The sequence below is a fragment of the Salmo salar genome, chromosome 23, assembly GCF_965601325.2.
Source record: "Salmo salar chromosome 23, fSalSal1, whole genome shotgun sequence".
Lineage (NCBI taxonomy): Eukaryota > Metazoa > Chordata > Actinopteri > Salmoniformes > Salmonidae > Salmo > Salmo salar.
Window position 1 is genome coordinate 2976995 of NC_138313.1, and position 21012 is coordinate 2998006.

At 41.2% G+C, this 21012-nt stretch overlaps 2 protein-coding genes and 1 non-coding gene across 5 annotated transcripts in view; 1 reads left to right on the forward strand and 2 right to left on the reverse strand.

The window, feature by feature from the left end:
- Positions 1-1933: 1933 nt before the first annotated feature.
- LOC106583905 (protein yippee-like 3) lies at positions 1934-11591 on the reverse strand. The gene is made up of 5 exons (XM_014168554.3): positions 10551-11591; positions 9120-9238; positions 6441-6484; positions 3998-4106; positions 1934-3821 (listed from the first exon to the last, which is right to left on the reverse strand). Exons 2-5 carry the CDS (start codon positions 9234-9236, stop codon positions 3732-3734), a joined length of 360 nt encoding a protein of 119 aa, XP_014024029.1. The 5' UTR covers positions 9237-9238; positions 10551-11591; the 3' UTR covers positions 1934-3731.
- A 3826-nt stretch (positions 11592-15417) lies between these two features.
- Positions 15418-21012, reverse strand: part of LOC106583904 (lysophospholipase D GDPD3) — a 28668-nt gene continuing 23073 nt past the window's right edge. The window contains exons 8-12 of one of the 3 annotated variants that reach the window (XM_082967880.1): positions 20421-20554; positions 20127-20186; positions 19945-19996; positions 18186-18282; positions 15418-16178 (exon numbers count right to left, since the gene is read on the reverse strand). In XM_082967880.1, coding sequence (XP_082824006.1) covers positions 18190-18282; positions 19945-19996; positions 20127-20186; positions 20421-20554 — 339 coding nt within the window. In that variant the 3' untranslated portion in view covers positions 15418-16178; positions 18186-18189. The remainder of the gene's footprint in view (positions 16179-18185; positions 18283-19944; positions 19997-20126; positions 20187-20420; positions 20555-21012) is intronic. The other 2 variants (XM_014168549.3, XM_082967881.1) reach the window with 2 other exon arrangements.
- On the forward strand, positions 17353-17407 carry LOC123729954 (U7 small nuclear RNA). The gene has a single exon (XR_006761650.1). It is a non-coding gene; the product is annotated as a U7 small nuclear RNA (small nuclear RNA).

A 21012-nucleotide genomic window follows, 5' to 3' on the forward strand; every position in this document is an offset into this window, starting at 1 on the left:
TGTTTTTAACTGATTTGCCTAGTTCAATTAAGGTTAAATAAATACAAATATTTTTAAAAGTCTGACCGGAGTACTGCAGGCTGCCATTAGCCACTAAATTATCCTTATATCCTGTGTTCGATTTTAAAATAATCAGTTCAAGGACATACATCTTGATGTATGTCTTTATTTACACGAAGATTGACATTTTTCCATTCACTATAATGGTGGATCCTTTTTTTCTGCTAACAATACCTGCAGCACCGCGGTCGGCCTAGAACCTCTGTGGCTTCAATGAGGGGCAGTAGTTCTCCCCTGGTCTGTTCTAACACCTTCGAATCCGAGGCCGTGGGTGCGCTAACTTATCAACCTTTATTTGCATGCAATTAACATATATGAACAAATATTACCATAACTACGGTTCAAACACTTAAAAGACACACCCTATCCCCTCAGCCCACAAATGAAGTGGATACTTCTGATGACGTACCATGACGTCTGACGAGTATATGTAACCGATGTGAAATGGCTAGCTAGTTAGCGGGGTGCAGGCTAATAGCGTTTCAATCGGTGACGTCACTCACTCTGAGACCTTGAAGTAGTTGTTCCCTTGGTTGCGGGTTTTGTGGAGCGATGGGTAACGATGCTTCGTGGGAGAGAGTTGTAGATGAGTACAGAGAGTCCCTGGTTCGAGCCCAGGGACGGAAGCTATAGTGTTACATATACACTTGCAGAGCAAGGGAGGATGGAATGACTTTTAAATGGACCACCTTTGGCAGGAAATAAACGTCACTTGTTTATCCCGCGATGATTGTATTTTCAGCCACGGGTAGCTTGTGGGTGCTTTATCTGCGCTACAGTCAATTATGAGTGCATGTATACTTATATTAAATATAATTATTAATTTACACCTACTGTATGATAGCTAGCAAACCAATTTGCTAATGTTAGCCTGCCTAGCTGTAACTCCTGAAGAATGAAAATGTTTTATTTCTACAATTTCCAAAAGATAAAACAAAAACATATTTACTTTTTACATAGTAGCAACATTTCTAACTTAGTTGCATTCGTTTTTACTTACACTTGTATGTTGACTTCTCTATTGATGTTGTTTTTAAGTTTTCGTGGACTTTTCTTAGCGGATGTCGAGAAGTGAATTATGGGGAGTTTCAGGTCCCGGAGTAAACATAATTGCACACTCGCAAAGCCGACTAAAAACGAGGGCTGAGGGACTGATGTTGCAAACCTCCCTTGCTTGGCTAATCATTTGGACCACCCGCCAACATGGCGACGGGGATTCCCCCAAGGGCATAAGACGAGGGTAAGTGGACGAGGGTGTGTCTTTTAAGTGTTTGGACTGCACCCAATTTGTCCCGACAGTTGAAGAACTGCTCTGACGCGATGCATGAATGAGCACCCGCACCATGCCGAAAGAGTGACAGAGGCTGCATAACTATCCTCAAAAATCCGACTAGGCGCACTGCGTGGTTTCAGACGGCAATCTATCCCCGCTCTTCCAAAGAGAAAGTGAACGTTTTTAGTTCAGTGCGGCGATAGAGTGGTGTTTGAATTAGGGTTTATTCTGATGACATGATGATCGTGGATTGGGTGACGTTTGACATAAAACATATTGTCGCTCTTATCCATTAGAATCTTATAATGTAGGCAAACCTACCCGCACTATATCTGCGAGCTGTTGTCTGGAGCGCACATGGAAAATTATTGCTTGAGTTAATTAAACACATTGAGAACTTTGGATTTTATTCGGTACATGACAACTTAAGCGAAAAAGTACCTTTTAATGTGCACTACGTCATTACGCACTGCTTTTTATTAGACCACTGGTGGAAAAATGTGCAGATTTTGTTTATGCAAGATTTTGGAATATTCGCCTGAAAATCTTTCACCAATTGGATGGAAACATAGCTACTGTAATAGAAACAACAGGCAGATATATTTACCACATACTTTAATGTTGCAAGTTCAGGTTAAAATAAAACACTTTAATGAAAAACTTACATAGTCACCATCTGCTACATAATTATAGATATATGCATCCTGTTTGATATTACACACTGCTCTCTAATATGATCAAATAAATGCTTATGTACATGCTGCTCAGTGTTAAGCTGTATTTACAAGATTGATCTCAAATGGAAATAATGTAAAAATGGATATCCAATTACACATCAGAAACAAAAGATTTTACCCCCAAACTAAAGCATTTGCTAACTGTCTAGCAAGTACTGCATCTGATCATACACTCTTTCACTATAAACACACACAAACCATAAAATGCATACCCACAGGCAGCATACAGAGAAAATACCCATACGCCAAAAATGTACACACACAGTATTCAAACTCACATGGGCCAATCGCACAGAAACACTTACAAACTGTGTAATGCTGCAGCCCTTGACATCATTAACTGAATACATTGATTGCCATTTAAAGGATAAAAAAACATGACCAATGTTATATTGCTGACATTTTAAAGTGAACTTTAACCACGCGCTCTCACGCAGACACACCCTACTGTATTGCACTTCATACTCCAACAGTAACATGACAGAGCAGCACTAAACATAATTACTTTTTTTCAACTCTGCTTGTACCATCAAACATTAAGTATGAAGTCTTAAAAAAAACACACACAAAGCAAGGTAACTTGCTTTTTCACACATTCACCTAAAAACTTCAAAAAAGGGAACAGCCTTCGGGGCGCTAGGTTTTTGCATAACGGTCTAATTGTCTCAACCCTGTGAATTGCACTTAATGAGAGAGAATTTAGTTTTTTGATGACTGCAATCCCACTCAGACGCACAGATTACATGAGTAGGATTTAGTGAGATTGCTAAAAAGTGGTCGCACTGCAACACACACACTCGTAAACACACAACTCACACATGCCCAAGTGTATACAAACTCTCGCTCACACATACAGCCTGTACTCACTCATTCTCTACCACAATATAACGAAACATTGGGATATCGATATTGACAAAGGTGCTCCCGTAACTGGAGTAGGTTTTATATGAAACTCGTAAAACCTACGTGTGTGTGTGTGTATATATCTCACACACACACAGTATACAAAAACATTAAGAACACCTGCTCTTTCCATGACAGACTGACCAGGTGACTACAGATAATCTATGATCCCTTATTGATGTCACTTGTTCAAACGACTTCAATCGGTGTAGATGAAAGCGAGGAGACAGGTTAAAGAAGGACTTCTAAGCCTCGAGACAATTGAGACATGGATTGTGCATGTGTGCCATTCAGAGGGTGTATGGGCAAGACTAAATATTTAAGTGCCTTTGAATGGGGTTTGGTAGTAGATGCCAGGCACACCAGTTTGTGTCAAGAACTGCAACGCTGCTGGATTTTTCATGCTCAACAGTTTCCTGTGTGTATCAAGAATGTTCCGCCATCCAGCCAACTTGACAACTGTGGGAAGCATTGGAGTCAACATGGGCCAGCATTCCTGTAGAATGCTTTCGACACCTTGTAGAGTCCATACCCAGACAATTGAGGCTGTTCATTTGGAAGGTGTTCCTAATGTTTGGTATACTCTGTGTGTGTGTATATATATATATAAACATCACATGCTACTCTTGGCAAAGCTGTATGAAGTGACGGAGTGGCAGAGCCGATGGCCCTTACGCAGGGTGAGGGGACACACATTCAGGCCAGGAAGAGCAATGGATGAGGGATGAAACATCAATGAAAACATCTCCCTTCACCGCTCAGTCCCAGCCGTTGTCCTTTATCATGTGGGACAGCTCAATTATGAACTTCCCTTCCTTGTACTTCTGACTCAACTCAAAGGCCTGCTCCTGTAGGGAGAGGGATAGAGATGGTGTGGGGGATAAGAGGCTGGAGTGAGTAGTAGACAAGCATAAAAGACATCTACATTTTTTGAGGATGGGGATTGAGGATATTATTTGAGTTATTTACAGTGTGTAGACATCGATAAGTAGCATAGTATGTGTGTGTGTGTGTTTGTCCTTACGTATTTCCAGCCCAGTGTGGTATGGCAGTTCTCACAGTAGATGTCTGCCACAGCGTGGAGCCCGGTGAGTAGCAGCCTCTCCTCGGCAGGACCACAGCCCACGTTCACCCTGAAAACACCAGGAACAAGAACCACAGGTCAATTACCGACATGGTTCCCTGCCACAAATGTCTGTTTTGTGGCCTGACCTAAGCTTATCAGATTTTCTGGTGACCCACCAGATAAGCATACAGTGGGGGAAAAAAGTATTTGATCCCCTGCTGATTTTGTATGTTTGCCCACTTACAAAGAAATTATCAGTCTATAATTTTAATAGTAGGTTTATTTGAACAGTGAGAGACAGAATAACAACAAAAATATCCAGAAAAACGCATGTCAGAAATGTTATAAAATGATTTGCATTTTAATGATGGAAATAAGTATTTGACCCCTCTGCAAAACATGACTTAGTACTTGGTGGCAAAACCCTTGTTGGCAATCACAGAGGTCAGACGTTTCTTGTAGTTGGTCACCAGATTTGCACACATCTCAGGAGGGATTTTGTCCCACTCCTCTTTGCAGATCTTCTCCAAGTCATTAATGTTTCGAGGCTGACGTTTGGCAACTCGAACCTTCAGCTCCCTCCACAGATTTTCTATGGGATTAAGGTCTGGAGACTGGCTAGGCCACTCCAGGACCTTAATGTGCTTCTTCTTGAGCCACTCCTTTGTTGCCTTGGCCGTGTGTTTTGGGTCATTGTCATGCTGGAATACCCATCCACGACCCATTTTCAATGCCCTGGCTGAGGGAAGGAGGTTCTCACCCAAGATTTGACAGTACATGGCCCCGTCCATCGTCCCTTTGATGGGGTGAAGTTGTCCTGTCCCCTTAGCAGAAAAACACCCCCAAAGCATAATGTTTCCATCTCCATGTTTGCCGGTGGAGATGGTGTTCTTGGGGTCATAGGCAGCATTCCTCCTCCTCCAAACACAGCGAGTTGAGTTGATGTCAAAGAGCTCCATTTTGGTCTCATCTGATCACAACACTTTCACCAGTTGTCCTCTGAGTCATTCAGATGTTCATTGGCAAACTTCAGACGGGCATGTATATGTATTCTTGAGCAGGGGGACCTTGCGGGCGCTGCAGGATTTCAGTCCTTCACGGCGTAGTGTGTTACCAATTGTTTTCTTGGTGACTATGGTCCCAGCTGCCTTGAGATCATTGACAAGATCCTCCCGTGTAGTTCTGGGCTGATTCCTCACCGTTCTCATGATCATTGCAACTCCACGAGGTGAGATCTTGCATGGAGCCCCAGGCCGAGGGATATTGACAGTTCTTTTGTGTTTCTTCCATTTGCGAATAATCGCACCAAATGTTGTCACCTTCTCACCAAGCTGCTTGGCGATGGTCTTGTAGCCCATTCCAGCCTTGTGTAGGTCTACAATCTTGTCCCTGACATCCTTGGAGAGGTCTTTGGTCTTGGCCATGGTGGAGAGTTTGGAATCGATTGATTGATTGCTTCTGTGGACAGGTGTCTTTTTTACAGGTAACAAGCTGCGGTTAGGAGCACTCCCTTTAAGAGTGTGCTCCTAATCTCAGCTCGTTACCTGTATAAAAGACACCTGGGAGCCAGAAATCTTTCTGATTGAGAGGGGGTCAAATACTTATTTCCCTCATTAAAATGCAAATCAATTTATAACATTTCTGACATGCGTTTTTCTGGATATTTTTGTTGTTATTCTGTCTCTCACTGTTCAAATAAACCTACCATTAAAATTATAGACTGATCCTTTCTTTGTCAGTGGGCAAACGTACAAAATCAGCAGGGGATCAAATACTTTTTTCCCCCCACTGTATATATTTCTTTCTTTTTTTAACAAGAAAGGTGATCATTCTATACAGAACCTAATATTTAGCCCCAAATCGAAGGGTGTTTGCTATGCACCAGTTGAGAAATGACATGCTAACTACTAAATGGGGCGGCAGGTAGCCTAGTGGTTAGAGCGTTTGGCCAGTAACCAAAAGGTTGCTAGATCGAATCCCCGAGCTGACAAGGTCAACATCTGTCATTCTGCACCTGAACAAGGCAGTTAACCCAGTGTTCCTAGGCCATCATTGTAAATAAGAATGTGATCTTAACTGACTTGCCTAGTTAAAAAAATAAATTCAAACTACAGCTAACAGAAGGTAAATATAACTCAACTAGAACGTGACATCCACTTTTAGGATAGTGAACTGGCTTCAGGTTGCATTGTATGGGTTACAGGACTAGAGTAAACACACTGAAGTGGCATAAGGAGAACCTGGCAGATGCATGATAATGACAGTGTATTGAGGCTTGAGTGGTAACTAAGGTAGGACTGTGTTTTAGGGACCTAAAAGGGATACTATTTTGCTTATTAGTTATGGGTACACTGTGTAGGCTATATGGCCAATACACTGGATGACAAGTAAAGATACTCACACAGAGTTGAAGAGGTAAGCACGTCCCTGGCTACCCTGAAAAGACTGGACGACAGAAAAAAAAGAATGAACTCAAATGTGCCACGAAGACAGAGAGAGAGAGCGACAATGCAAGATAAATAAAATAAAAAAATTAAAATCGGTGGTTTTAAAGAAAGTGTGACATTGAGGTAACGTTTCTCAGCTTACAATGCAACAGAGGACTGTGGCTGTTTCCAATGTTATTGATATGTAATATAATTTCACACAGCAAACCAGGGGTTGGAACAATTTTTCCCCCCCCCAATCGTTTGGTTCTAAACAAAACCACAAATGTTTTGTTTTCCAACCAGCAAAATAAAGCTCTGAACTAGAGGTCAACCGATTAATCGGAATGGCCGATTAATTATGGCCGATTTCAAGTTTTCATAACAATCGGTAATCTGCATTTTTGGACACCAATTATGGCCGATTACATTGCACTCTATGAGGAGACTGCGTGGCAGGCTGACTACCTGTTACGCGAGTGCAGCAAGGAGCCAAGGTAAATTGCTAGCTAGCATTAAACTTATCTTATAAAAAACAATCAATCTTAACATAATCACTAGTTAACTACACAATGTTGATGATATTACTAGTTTATCTAGCTTGTCCTGCGTTGCATATAATCGATGCGGTGCCTGTTAATTTATCATCGAATCACAGCCTACTTCGCCAAACGGGTGATGATTTAACAAGCACATTCACGAAAAAAAGCACTGTCCAATGCGTACCTAACCATAAACATCAATGCCTTTCATAAAATCAATACACAAGTATATATTTTTAAACCTGCATATTTAGTTAATATTGCCTGCTAACATGAATTTCTTTTAACTAGGGAAATTGTGTCACTTCTCATGCATTCTGTGCAAGCAGAGTCAGGGTATATGCAGAAGTTTGGGCTGCCTGGCTTGTTGCGAACTGTGTGAAGACCATTTCTTCCTAACAAAGACCATAATTAATTTGCCAGAATTGTACATAATTATGACATAACATTGAAGGTTGTGCAATGTAACAGCAATATTTAGACTTACGGATGTCACCCGTTAGATAAAATATGGAACGGTTCCGTATTTCACTTAAAGAATAAACGTTTTGTTTCCGAAATGATCGTTTCCGGATTTGACCATATTAATAACCTAAGGCTCGTATTTGTGTGTTAGTATATTTTAATTAAGTCTATGATTTGATATTTGATAAAGCAGTCTTATTGAGCAGTGGTAGGCAGCAGCATGCTCGTAAGCATTCATTCAAAGAGCACTTTCATGCATTTGCCAGCAGCTCTTCGCTGTGCTTCAAGCATTGCGCTGTTTATGACTTCAAGCCTACCAAATCCCGAGATTAGGCTGGCAATACTATAGTGCCTATAAGAACATCCAATAGTCAAAGGTATATGAAATACAAATGGTATAGAGAGAAATAGTCCTATAATAACTACAACCTAAAACTTTTTACCTGGGAATATTGAAGACTCATGTTAAAAGGAACCACCAGCTTAAATATGTTCTCATGTTCTGAGCAAGGAACGGTAGCTTTTTTACATGGCACATATTGCACTTTACTTTCTTTTCCAACACTTTGTTTTTGCATTATTTAAACCAAATTCAAAATGTTTCATTATTTATTTGAGACTAAATAGATTTTATTGATTTTATTGATGTATTATATTAAGTTAAAATAAGTGTATTTTTTACTTTTTTTGGTTCAAACCGGTTCAGAGTAGAGGTCGACTGATTGTGATTTTTCAACACTGATACCGATTTATTGGAGGACCAAAAAAAAAAAAAAGTACCGGTTTATTTAGTTCCTTTCTGTTCATTTTTTTACCTGTGAAATCAATAGTTTCTACATTTAGCTCATTAAATTACTTCACCAATCCGTGTGGATAGAGCAGGAAACTAGTTGTTTACATGTGTGATGGACGGACAAGTGTAGCCTATTTTGCAAGATGTGACTGAAATTTTATGGGTCGGGAGAGAGCGAGAGGGTTGCTATGACATCCATTATCTGAATTAGATCCACAGAATTATACCTAGGCGGAGCAGCTTCTATGAAGGAACTTTGAATGTCCTTTGAGCTAGCAAGCTTACGCGCTTGAACTAGCAAGCTAACGCTTGTGTTTGCAGAACGTCACCAGAATAAAAAATAAGTCCAACGTGAAATGTGATAACTAAGCATAGTTAACTGACATTGAAAAAGTAAATCCATTATTCTCTAGCTAATTAAAAATGTCTATCCCGTCTTCTTACATCAGTACAGTAGCCTATGCTTTGGAGGGGGGAGGGGCAGATTGCCTGTGCATGTTTAGGCTAAGATTTTCAGCTTGCAGACAGACAATGGAATACGTTTCTGAGTGATAGAGAGGGTTTTGCATAGGTGCTTTGTTGCATTTTATTTGTGGGACTAGAAAAAAATGCCTGGAATGTAAAATAACATTTATTAACCGGTTTTCATGCTTTTAAAATAATGGTTCTGTTATGGAGCAGTATGGATCACTTTCGTTCCTGGTTCCGTTTCTGTTATTGAAAAATTACATTATTTTCCGGTTTTCTGTTCTGTTCCCTGAACCGGGTTCCAACCCCTGCAGCCAACACATAGGCTTATTATTCAATTATATGGAATTTAACCCACTGGCCACAAACGGTCCCTGTAGTCTCACCTTGGAGATGAGGTCATCATGGTTGGCCAGGTGTGCTCGGCAGTGAACACAGCTGTACCTGCGGTGGCACGAGTCTAGGTACGCCTGGAACGTCTTAGCCTTTGTCAGCTTCACCATGTCTGAGGAGATAGAGAAGAAAACAGAGAGACTTAGCGTTTAACAGGAAAACAGGAGAGACAGAGAGGATATTGGGTATTACAGGGGCTCATAATGCTAGGCTACTCCTAAATGTGATTGTAGTAAACCCTAAATTTCACTATTTGTGAAGTTTAGTAACTATGAGAAGATACCATTTCGTAAGCTTATTTGCCAAATAGGGTTAGGCAAATTTGGGTAAACAACACAAACACAAAGAGCAACATATGACTCCCATGGCTTTCAACTGAAAACTGGAAAATGCAAGTGAAAGAAACAAGTTCAACAACTTTTGGCTGTCTGTCCTGTCCAACGCTGCAAAAAAGTAATGCCAGCATTGTAGAAAACACATGCACTCAACTGTTAATTTCCTCCATTTAGGCATGACAGGTCACACCTTGAGTGTCAAAATGTCAGAAAGAATCAAACAATAATGAACTAAATGTATTATTAGGAGTGTGAAACAAGTCTGGGCGCATATTAGTGACTTAACTTTAAGCCATATGCATGTCTAATTCGCAGCACACTTCCTGGTACAATTACAGCAGGGTCCGTGCTATCAAGCGATCCTCCGTGTTATCCACGATCCTTGGAACGTCCCTACCCATTGAAGTTTACATTTGAAATGTTTTAAGTAAGGGTTTAGGGTTAGGGGTTAAGTTTTGGGTAGGGACGTCGCAAGGATCCCAATAACTCTGACCATTGCACCAGACAGAACACAACATGCATTGACCTACTTTACTGTACCAGCTAAACCCGACTATGTATGGTCAGAGTCAGTAGCGCTCCATAGATGGATGGGGAAAATGTGTTATTTTTTACTCAAAAGTCTTATGTCATTTAAAACGGTTAAATGTTAGTGTGAAAATCCATTATTGTAGCTAGAGTCATTTCAAAATAACGCCGCAGTATTAATGCCAGCGCATACACGAACAAGCAAAACATCACTCTGAACCTTGGAATTTTGCTGGCCTGCTAACGTTAGCTGACTCGCTCCACATTCTGACAAAGCAACCAGCTAACGTTACATAGGCAGCTAGCCAATAATTCCCCAAAACGATGCATACAGTGAATTATTCATCGACAGCCTTCCTCTGTGGCTAGCTATCCATTTTAGCCAACTATCGTGAGAGACTAGCAAACATGTTGACGTTAGCTTACTAGCTAGCAACTGAACCATAATCTGGGTTTAGAGAAGAAGCTGAACATGTTTACTGTAAACCCGCCATTTCAGGTTTAGCTAGCAACCTACATGGAAGGAAATACAAGCGCAATAGAAAATAGCTCTGGACTCACCTAAAGTAGTTATCGGATTTTCAGTGGAAGACCTAATTTGAACGAAGATTTGACCAGCAACTAAGATGGTCAACTAAGATGCATCAGTAAATTGCTAAATCGTCTAGGAGATCACTTTTTCCAGCAAGAAACCATCGGACAGATGGATCCAAACAAACAAGAAGAATCGTGGTGTAGATTTTCTCTCGGTCTCTCACACTTGACAACAGGAACAAGTTTTTCTCTGAGATGAAACAGTTTCGTGTATGTTGTAATTAAAATGACAATAGCTACTCCGACTTAAGTTTTGTGTAGATAGGATATTTTCGTGGTGACTGACAAACTTGCAATATTATGCAGCGTTTGTTTACAACGCTGGTTAAGGAGGCGGTACCAAAAACGTCACCAGCTACAAAACAAATCCCCAACGACCAATGGGAATCGTCAGATTGACTGGGGGAATGTAGGTCGGACAATTAGGTTGAATTTTTACTCGTTTCTATGAGGAGATTCGACCGGGCGCCAATGTAGGCATGTTTTGCACTGGCTGAAAGTTTATTGAATTCGATTCCCAGGCATGATTGTGAGCCATGTTTCTGAAACATGAATAATGCTGCCTTGTTGACAACATAACCAAGCGGTGCAGATTTGAGCAGGGCGCTTCTCTCCCACCCAGTCACATGACGGGCTATAGGCATATTTAACCCGGGCCAGTTTAATAGAACTCTGCCATAGTTATGGTACTTTCAAGACTCTACCATAGAGAACTCGAAAAAACTTTTTTTTCTCCCCTTCAAATCATGACGTCAGTGGTCTTCAGGTCGGAAAGTTGGAGCTCTCGAAAGATGCCGGAGTTTCCGAATTGTAATTCCGAGTTGGATGACCTTTCAAAACGATTTTTCCCAGTCGGAGATCGTTTTTCCCGAGTTTCCAGGGTTCTTGAATTTACTAATGTCGGAAGTCGGAGATTTCCGAGTTCCCAGTTGTCTCGAACCATTAGCATCTGCGTCCAGAGATACTTTTGAGGAGATGGGAAGCTCAATTGGAATCGTATTACATTGTGTAAGTTGCAAATGCTTTGTCAATGGGCAGCTCGGTGCATTCTGGGACAGATCACTCCATCAAGGAGTGAATGGAAGTCAATTGGGAACTAGCTCAAAAACTCAACATTAGCACGATTTACGGGAACCACAGCAGGTTAGTGGCGCCTTAGTTGGGGAGTACGGGCTCGTGGTAATGGCTGGAGCGGAATTAGTGGAATGGTATCAAACACATGGTTTCCATGTAACTTGCTCTCTATAATGTCGTATAAGCTTTTAAATCGTGACATTACATACTGTTAGGTTGCGTCAATTCGATCTGGTATCGGAACAAAATATTCAGCACATAGTAACTTCTGATTTCTTTGTACTTTAATTAATGCAAACCCTTGAAGGGTAAATAGGTGGTTCGTATATACGGGCTCCCTGTAACACCTCGCAGGGCAAAACAGAGAACTGAAATGACATAAGTTCTTCCTTAAATACTTCTTGACAGACGTAGTTCCCTCTCCCTGAGGGCCTGTCATAGTAGAGGCTTGGGTGTGGTTTAGACTTACTCCAGCCTATCGTTGGCGTGCAGGCTGGTCCCAGCCTCTAGACGCATCTTTGTTGCCAGGCATAGTTGTCTTCTAGCTTATCTTCGTGTGTGTAACCGAGAGTCAGACACTCAAGGACAGTGCCTGTTTTTATGCTACAGCCATTCTCCCCTCTATCAGTTCCTCACATACACCTGTCCTTGAGCGGCCCCACAACCAGGCATTGTGTGTGTGTGTGTGTGTGTGTGTGTGTGTGTCACGAGTCTACTCAGCCTACACTACTAGCCAGCAACCCTCCAGTTAGTCATGTCTATTATATGTCGCTCAATCTATGTTAATACAATATAAACCTTTTATGTTTAGCATTAGTATTCATAAGTTATGCACCACAACTAATTTTATTATATAGGTTTAAATAGTTGTATTATATTGGTTATGCAAACAAATAGTTGGTTAAACCCTAACAATACCTTCGAGATTACCTAGTCAGGTTTCTCGGCATAGAGCCCCATAGTGGACGTGTCGTAATACCTAGCCGTCAAACAGGGAAATGGTTATAATCGTTTTTCCACCATTCATTTTTCCCATAAGGGATTTTAAAATAAGGTCTGTGTTTGGTGTGGGCTTACCCTGGCATGATGTTTCAATAACTATGTAAATCTCTCCTGGATAAGGTGACTTATATTTGTCTCTATTTACCCTCAGATTCTAAAATAGTAATTAGGATCAAAGTAGACATTGTGCAAGACTACAAATCCCTGCATGTCATCTCTAGCTGACACCTTTGCTAACAAGTATTGTGACAATTTTAAAACTTGCACAAGACAGTTCACAGAATAGTCAATTTAAAGAAATGTAGCCAATTTATTCATTACTAAATTTAGCTAACATTAGATAAGTTAAGAATTTAAGCTAACTTTCTGCCCATATCAGATATGGGCATGTCCTGGGATTTTGTTTTGTTACGCACAACCTCATACTAATCACATTAGCCTACGTTAGCTCAACCATCCCGGGGGGAGAGATTGACACGATTATCAAAACGTCACACCAGGGTAAACCTACATGATACCAGTGGTGGAAAAAGTACTCAATTCACATACTTGAGTAAAAGTAAAGATGCCTTCATAGAAAATGACTCTAGTAAAAGTGAAAGTCACTTAGTAAAATACAACTTGAGTAAAAGTCTAAATGTATTTGGTTTTAAATATACTTAAGTATCAAAAGAAAATGTAGTTGCTAAAATATACTTAAGTATCAAAAGTAAAAGTACAACTAATTAAATTCCTTATTAAGCAAATCAGACAGGACAATTTTTTAAAATGTTATTTCTTTTTTATTTACGGATAGCCAGGGTCACACTCCAACAGTCAGACATAATTTTAAAACATGGCATTTGTGTTTAGTTAGTCCGCCAGATGAGAGGCAATAGGGATGACCAGGGATGTTCTGTTGATATGAGTGCAAATGGGACCATCTTCTGTCCTAAGAAAGTACTTTTGTGTGTCAGGGAAAATGTATCGAGTAAAAAGTACAGAATTCTATTTAGGAATGTAGTTAAGTAAAAGTTGTCAAAAATGGAAATAGTAAAGTACAGATACCACAAAAAATTACTTAAGTAGTACTTTAAGGTATTTTTACTTACCACTGCACAATACACAGCCCTTATTTGAAGTATTTCTGAAATCGCTTATGGGAAAAATTAATGGTGGGTATTATGACTCATACGGTGGTACTGTTCATATGCTAAACGGAACTAGGAAACTCAGAAATTTCTGAGTTTCTTAGGTCCGACTCGCACATGAATGTGGCATCAAACCCTGACTTTTAGAAGGGATTGCTTGACGATTAGTTTAGCAACCGCATGACGCAGAATGACAACGTGAACGCGATTGGTCAACAGTCTGCTAGTGAGGCATTATACATTTCACCATTCATTGGCCACTGGGATTCCTATCTCCTACTTTCTAAGTATCTCTGCTGAGTCAAAAACAACCAGATGTTCCAGTTTTCAGGGGAAATGGAAAGAGCCTGTGACTCAACTTCCTCTTTTGGACGTTAACAAGGCTACTCCACTGAGGTAGGGTGACTCCTTTCTATGGCGACGCTCCATCTGTTCTCCTCCTCCACATTTACTGGATTGGTTGAACAGTGCAGAAGAGGACCTCCCCCGACAAGTTTTTTTTTCTCGTCAAGACCAGTATGTAGGGGAACTAGTTTCAGGCATTTCTACTACGCATGCTAAGCTATGTAGAAGTCATCTGAATCCTGTCCATGTTGTCCTTGGTCACGCATGAGAAAGATCATAGAGATCCTATAAAATTATTCTAATTCCATGGATATGATACTGTAGCTCAAGACAGTATACTAGCTACAGTTTACTTGCTACATAACACAATAACTGTAGACCCAATAATAAAGCCACTGGATAAACAAGGTCAAGAGCGCTGCACTGAAAATTGGTTATATGTCCTTGCTGTCAAAATGTAAAAACATTGGTGATTATTAGTGAGCTGGGCCGCAGGGGTGGACTGGGACAAGAATTTGACCCTGGCATTTTATCCATACCAGCCCACACCACTGCTCGTGCCGCCAACTCACCCCCACCACGGGGGGAGTGGTGCCCAGACCTACATCCACACCAAGCTTGACTCTTCTGACATTCGCATCCACTCTAAGTTAAACTTAGACACAGGCAGTAGTGCTGACACATAACATTGGCAGTTGGCCTACTAATACAGCCACTGTTAGATGGGCATACCATCATAGAGCCACAAACAAAAATGAAAACAATGGAGCAAATGCAACTCTGGGGGAAATTATTGTTCTAAAAACAGTCATTATACATGAACAACATGATTAGAAAATTACATTAGCTAAAGTTCTGACTTGTACTCAACTCTCAAGTCTGAAATTCTTATCTAGATTTAGATGAACCAGTCCAGTGCCCTGTGTTTCCAGCTCTTATTCATTGTGGCTGCTGTGTGCGTCACAGAAGGCTTATTTCGACGAATTCTAAAGGACAAGGTCTTAATCTCTTACCACGTCTCTAAAGAGTTGTTTGAATTTATCTACTTATTATTTTAACATTTGTTATACTGCATCCAACGCACAGGGAACCAGGTCAGGAAAGTGCAGCCTTTGTTTCCCACTGGGACCTGACTGGCTGGTAGATTATTGTTAAACTGTGAGCGGACTTTGACCATGGCATGGGCCGAGAGAATGAGGAAGTGAAGCAAGTAAATACATAAATACTGTGTGTTGGAAGCCGTTATTTTCCAGTGGTATAAACAAATGGAAGTTGGTCTTGAATGCTTCAAACTATACAAGTATTTATTTAAATCATCTTTGCTCTGATAAACATACAATTTGTATAGCATGTCATAAATACCCCAAAAGTCAGTTCCATTATGTAAATGTCATAATACCATGAGAGAATGTCAATGATATAGACTTAATTATAGACAAGTAATTATCAAGGATATAGACAAGTAATTACTTCTCCTCCCAACAACATCCAGACAGTCACTGATAGATCCATTAAGGTTTGGGAAGGTTGCAGAGAGAGGTGAACAGTGCCTCAATATATGGCCACAATCCATTAACCAAAAGACAGTAAGTGTAAGTGACATCCTTTGTGTAGATGGAATGAAGTTGCCTAAAGACATTGATCAGAGATTGGTTATGTGTTTTTCCCTCTATTGGTTAAGGTTGGGATTTGGGAAAGTTACACTGGTCTTGGATCTGTGCTTTTTGGGCAACTTCCTCACAGAGCTGTCCTTTTGCTCATTGGTGGAGACCGGAGTTGTGAAGGAAAATTGCGATTTCAGTGTGGTTCTTTCAGTGATACACAATGTACGAGTGGATGTGTCTTGATAGGTAGCTCGAGCTGTCAGTTAAGAACCCTGTTTGTGAATTAGTAGTTTGATTGGAAGTTTGGGCTGTCAGTCTTGACTCCTGTGTCTGTGTAGGTAGTCAGTCAGGAGGGTGGGGTAGTCTGTCATGACGCCTGTGGCTCCTGCTTCGAACGCCGCCTCGATGTCAGGATCCTCGTTGCAGACGAACAGGTGCACCTGAGGACAGAGCGGGCCAGACGTCAGTTATCCCACATGAAAAAAATACTACAGATTACTATAAAATACTACAATACGTACTAAATAATTCTATAGTAAACCTTTGTATACTGTACTACACACTGTAGTATCCCTTGATCATGTGTATTACTAGTATTTTAGAATGTTGTAGAATACTATAGTGAATACTACAGTATTATCTGCAAAAATAATCAGTGTAGTAAATATTACAGTAATGTCCGCAAAAACACTACACTTTTTTAACAATAGTAAATACCAAGGAGTCAATGCTGAGACCAAGGTCACTTTTCCAGATGAGCCCCGTATTAAGCACCAAAATACACATTCATATACACAATAAAATACAGGTTATTATACAGAATACACAAAAAGAAAAACAGAAAAAAGACATTCTTCAGTAAAAAGGTCCCCTAACAACCGTCTGAAATGCCATAGAGGCACAAATTCCACCAATTATAAAGTGTATTGTAGATCATTCCACAAGTAAGGTGCAAGGAAATGAAAGGCTGATTTACCTAACTCTCTGGATACCATCTACGTGACTTCAAAGAGGTGATGAGGAACTATAGTATTCAATTTGCATATACCCTGCCCATTCCCCTCACCCCATTTTGTGCCACCCATACAGTGCATTCAGAAAGTATTCCATTCACTTTTTGTTTTTTGCTCTGACATGCACTATCAACTGTGGGACCTTATATAGACAGGTGTGTGCCTTTCCAGATTATGTCCAATCAATTGAATTTACCACAGGTGGACTCCAATCAAGTTGTAGAAACATCTCAAGGATTATCAATTGAAACAGGATACACCTGAGCTCAATGTCGAGTCTCATAGCAAAGGGTCTGAATACTTTTGTAAATGTGATAGTTCAGTTTCTAAAAACCTGTTTTTGCTTTGTCGTCATGGCGTATTGTGTGTAAATTGATGAGGGGGAAAAAAACGTTTTTTTTAAAATACATTTTAGAATAAGGCTGTAACATAACAGAATGTGGAAAAAGTGAAGGGGTCTGAATAATTTCTGAATGCACTGTAAGTGAGAAACCTACAGGCTAAGTATAGACCATATATTGTGATCCCTACAGGTTATTGAAAAGAGCAGAAGCTCTGAACTATTCGTTCAGACTCCAGTCCTACCTACCTACAGGTTATGTAAAATTCGCTCTTTTAGTATTTCTCCAGTAGGTTTCCTGAAGGAGAAAGCCTCCACTTCTATGTCAAAGATAATAAAACAAAAACACTATAGTAAATACTACAGTAATGCCTGCAAAAGCGCTACAGTCTAGTACATTATGCAAAACCTCTACGGTGAATACTACAGTATTTTCCATGTTGGTGGATATGAGTGAGAGGGCTGGGTTGTGTTTATTAGGTACAAAACAGAAGAAAATGGTCCAAAACAAAGTGAAACGGAGTTACTATCTGAACTTGAAATATCTGAACATTGAATGTGAAATGCTGACCCTGGTTCCATTTCAGTCACCTGTCCCTTCACCAGGTGTGTCAAACTCATTTTGACCCAGGTGCGCATTCGGTCTTCAAGAAGGTCAAGAGCGCTGCACTAAAAATTGTAAACATTTGGAAAATATAGGTGATTATTAGTGAGCTGGGCCGCAGGGGTGGACTGGGACAAGAATTCAGCCCTGGCATTTTATCTATACCAGCCCACACCACTACTCGTGCCACGAACTCACCCCCCCCCCCCCACCACAGGGGGAGTGGTCCCCAGACCCTATCAGCCACTGCCCAGACCTTATCACAGACCTACATCTACACCAGGTTTGAGTCTTCTGTCTGACATTCGCATCCACTAAGTTAAATTTAGACACAAGCAGTAGTGCTGACACATAACATTGGCAGTTAAGTACAGCGTTTCTCAACCATTTCTGTACCAGTGACTGACGAGACATGGTCCTCATCTTTTTTAACCAGTCCATGTTTAAAACAAATACAATATGTAAAAGCACCACTGGAGATACAACTCACCACTTTAACTGTGCATCTGCTCTAGCAATTTTGTTTGCCTCCCTGTTGTGCTGTCGATCTGTCTCAGCATCTTCTCTGCTGTCACTCTGTGCTTCTTCTGCTTTAGCCAACACCCACAAAGCAGTTGTTTTGGAGGTGGAACTGTGTTAGAAATGTCAAATCCACAAGTAGCTCCTGGCATTATACCTAAAGCGGACATTGCCATTGGCTGCACGAAGTTGCATTAAGAGAAATCCCATGCAGCCTTGTTTATAATTTCGAACACTGGAATTTGAGATATTAATCTACACATCGATTAGGCTGATAGAAATCCTCATTATTTTGTTTGATTTACAATATGAGTGTCGTTATTTCTATATAGACTACACTTTCTTGTTCTGAACTTCTAACGCGGGTGGGAGGGGTGTGGCTTTGTGACAATAATCAAGAGCAGCTGCTCACCGATTTGACAGCTCCAACACCGCCAAAGCATCAGCAATGCAGCTATCGCTGGTTAACTCTTGATCTGATTGAATCTAGACCTTAAGCTATATTTCAAATGACTGCCTATCATATGTGTTCCCCTGAATCAACAACTACCCTATTAATTTCTATTACAGGCCTCCAGACTATCATTTTCCACTGGTGCCACTCACTTTTACAGTTGATGGCACCAGCCCATGATTTGGTCAGTAATCATCTTATAAAGTCATTAGTAGTACTTTATTAAGAAGTATAATAAATAGACTACTGAGTTATTCACGTCCAAGCAGGAATGCATGTTTCAATATATTTTTATGTGCTAATCCAGTGATTGTCATGAATTTTGGGGTTCAAAATTAAACTATAGTTGCTATATTTTACTGTCCAAATAGGACTCCAGGATTTACTGATTTATTTTTGTTCGATAGAGATGAATTACATACATCTTAATGTGCAGTAACTAATATCATAGGCTAATTAATGTGGGGTTCAACACCTGTAGAAGTGGAAACTACTAAAAAAGCACATTAATTACATTTCTAACTCTAAATATAATATCCACTGCTAGTAGCCATGTATTAATCCAACAGTAAATGTTATGTGCTAAAAAACACATTTGTAGGCTACTACCCATGAGCTCCATATCTCAAACCCATATAAAAATATCTTGGTTGTAAAATAGTTGTGATTGAGCTGAATATTGAGAGTTGGGAAATAAATAATTATACCTACAGAAAGCCGACACCCTCCTCTCTTCGACAGGGACAAGGGGATGAAGCTTGTTGTACGCTTAGAAAGCATTTTTCTCTCGTGCGGGGGGGGGAGAGGGCCGCCTGCGCGCGGCCCCGCGGGCCGCCATGGGGGGCGCCCCAGGCAGGGCCACGGCCCAGTGCCGCCCCCGGGTCGGGCCCCCCGTCGCCCGACTGGCTGCCGAGCGGGGAGCAGGCCGCGTGCCGCGTTTGACTTTGAATGTGAGTTTGCATGACCTCAGTCTATCAGAAAACTGGCCATTGCCCACTGATCATCCAAAAGCCCATTATAGATCAGTATAACAGAGAAATTCCACTAAAATTGGGCTGGATTGGAACTCCTCCTATGTTTGCTCCTTGCCCTACACACTCTGAGTGTCTATAGTTCTTAAAGGGCTGGATAAGGGAAAGAGGGATGTAACAGGAGCTCTGCTGAGCCTACTGACGGGCCATGACATACTGAAGCGGTAGAAGTTAGCAGAAGGGTCTAGGAAGTGATGGCAGTAACAATTATGATGATAATAGTAATGCTGATGGTTGCTCTGTACCTGAATTCCTCTGTTGGCCAGATGTTTGAATAGACTCTTCCTCATCGTTAATCTGGAACAACATGAACGTTTTGCAGGTGCTTTAATCTTTTATCAAAGTGTTTATACATATACAAGGTATATGGTCTGTTGGTTTTAGTAGGAAAAGGGAACTGCTTTGTAACTGTAGTAAATGTACCCACTTTTCTATCAGATAGATGACCATTCTGTTCTTCAGAAGACGCTCCTCAGGAATATATGTCCTGCACCAAATAGAATGAGATTATATGATACAGTTACAATTTACGACACACACAAGGTTGCCAGAGAAAGAACAATAGAAAGCTCTCTGTCACCACACATCCGTCTGCACCTATACTCAAAGATAAACATGTGACCACACACATCCATAACAGATGATGGTGAAGTCAGATGGGTTCTGTATCAGCACATGAACTTTGGAACCCATACGCAAAAAAAACATACATGACACACACCTGTTAATAATGCGGGGCAGGTAGAACTGCAGGAAGCTCTCTCCCAGCGGTACAAAGGGCAGCAGGCCACTGTAGTAAAGGAGGAGCAGCTGCAGCCCTCGTCTCATACTGAAGCTATAGGGCATGGTGGAGTTCTACAAGGAGAGAGGGAGAGAGGGTAGGTGAGAGGGAGAGCAGAGAGGGAGAGAGGGGAGGTGAGAGAGAGAGAGGGAGAGCAGAGAGAGCAGAGAAAGAGGGGAGGAGAGGGAGAGATGGAGGAATGGGATAGAAGAGAGCAGGAGGGACAGGGAAGAGAGCGGGTGGGTTGAGAGAGAGGGAGAGCAGAGAGAGAGGGGGAGCAGAGAGAGAGGGGAGGAGAGAGGGTGGGTTGAGAGAGAGGGAGAGCAGAGAGAGAGAGAGGGTGGGTTGAGAGAGAGAGAGGGAGAGCAGAGAGAGAGGGTGGGTTGAGAGAGAGAGAGGGAGAGCAGGAGGGACAGGGAAGAGAGAGAGAGGGAGAGCAGAGAGAGACAGGGAAGCGAGAGGCTGGGTTGAGAGAGAGAAGGAGGGAGAGCAGAGAGAGACGGAAGAGAGGGTGGGTTGAGAGAGAGAGGGA

Excerpts from the sequence above, each read along its gene's own strand:
- LOC106583905 (XM_014168554.3), bottom strand. The coding sequence starts at position 9,236 with ATGGTGAAGCTGACAAAGGCTAAGACGTTCCAGGCGTACCTAGACTCG. Across the intron at positions 6,485-9,119 it reads ATGATGACCTCATCTCCAAG|TCTTTTCAGGGTAGCCAGGG; the intron begins GTGAGACTACAG and ends TCTGTCGTCCAG. Across the intron at positions 3,822-3,997 it reads CCACACTGGGCTGGAAATAC|GAGCAGGCCTTTGAGTTGAG; the intron begins GTAAGGACAAAC and ends CTCTCCCTACAG.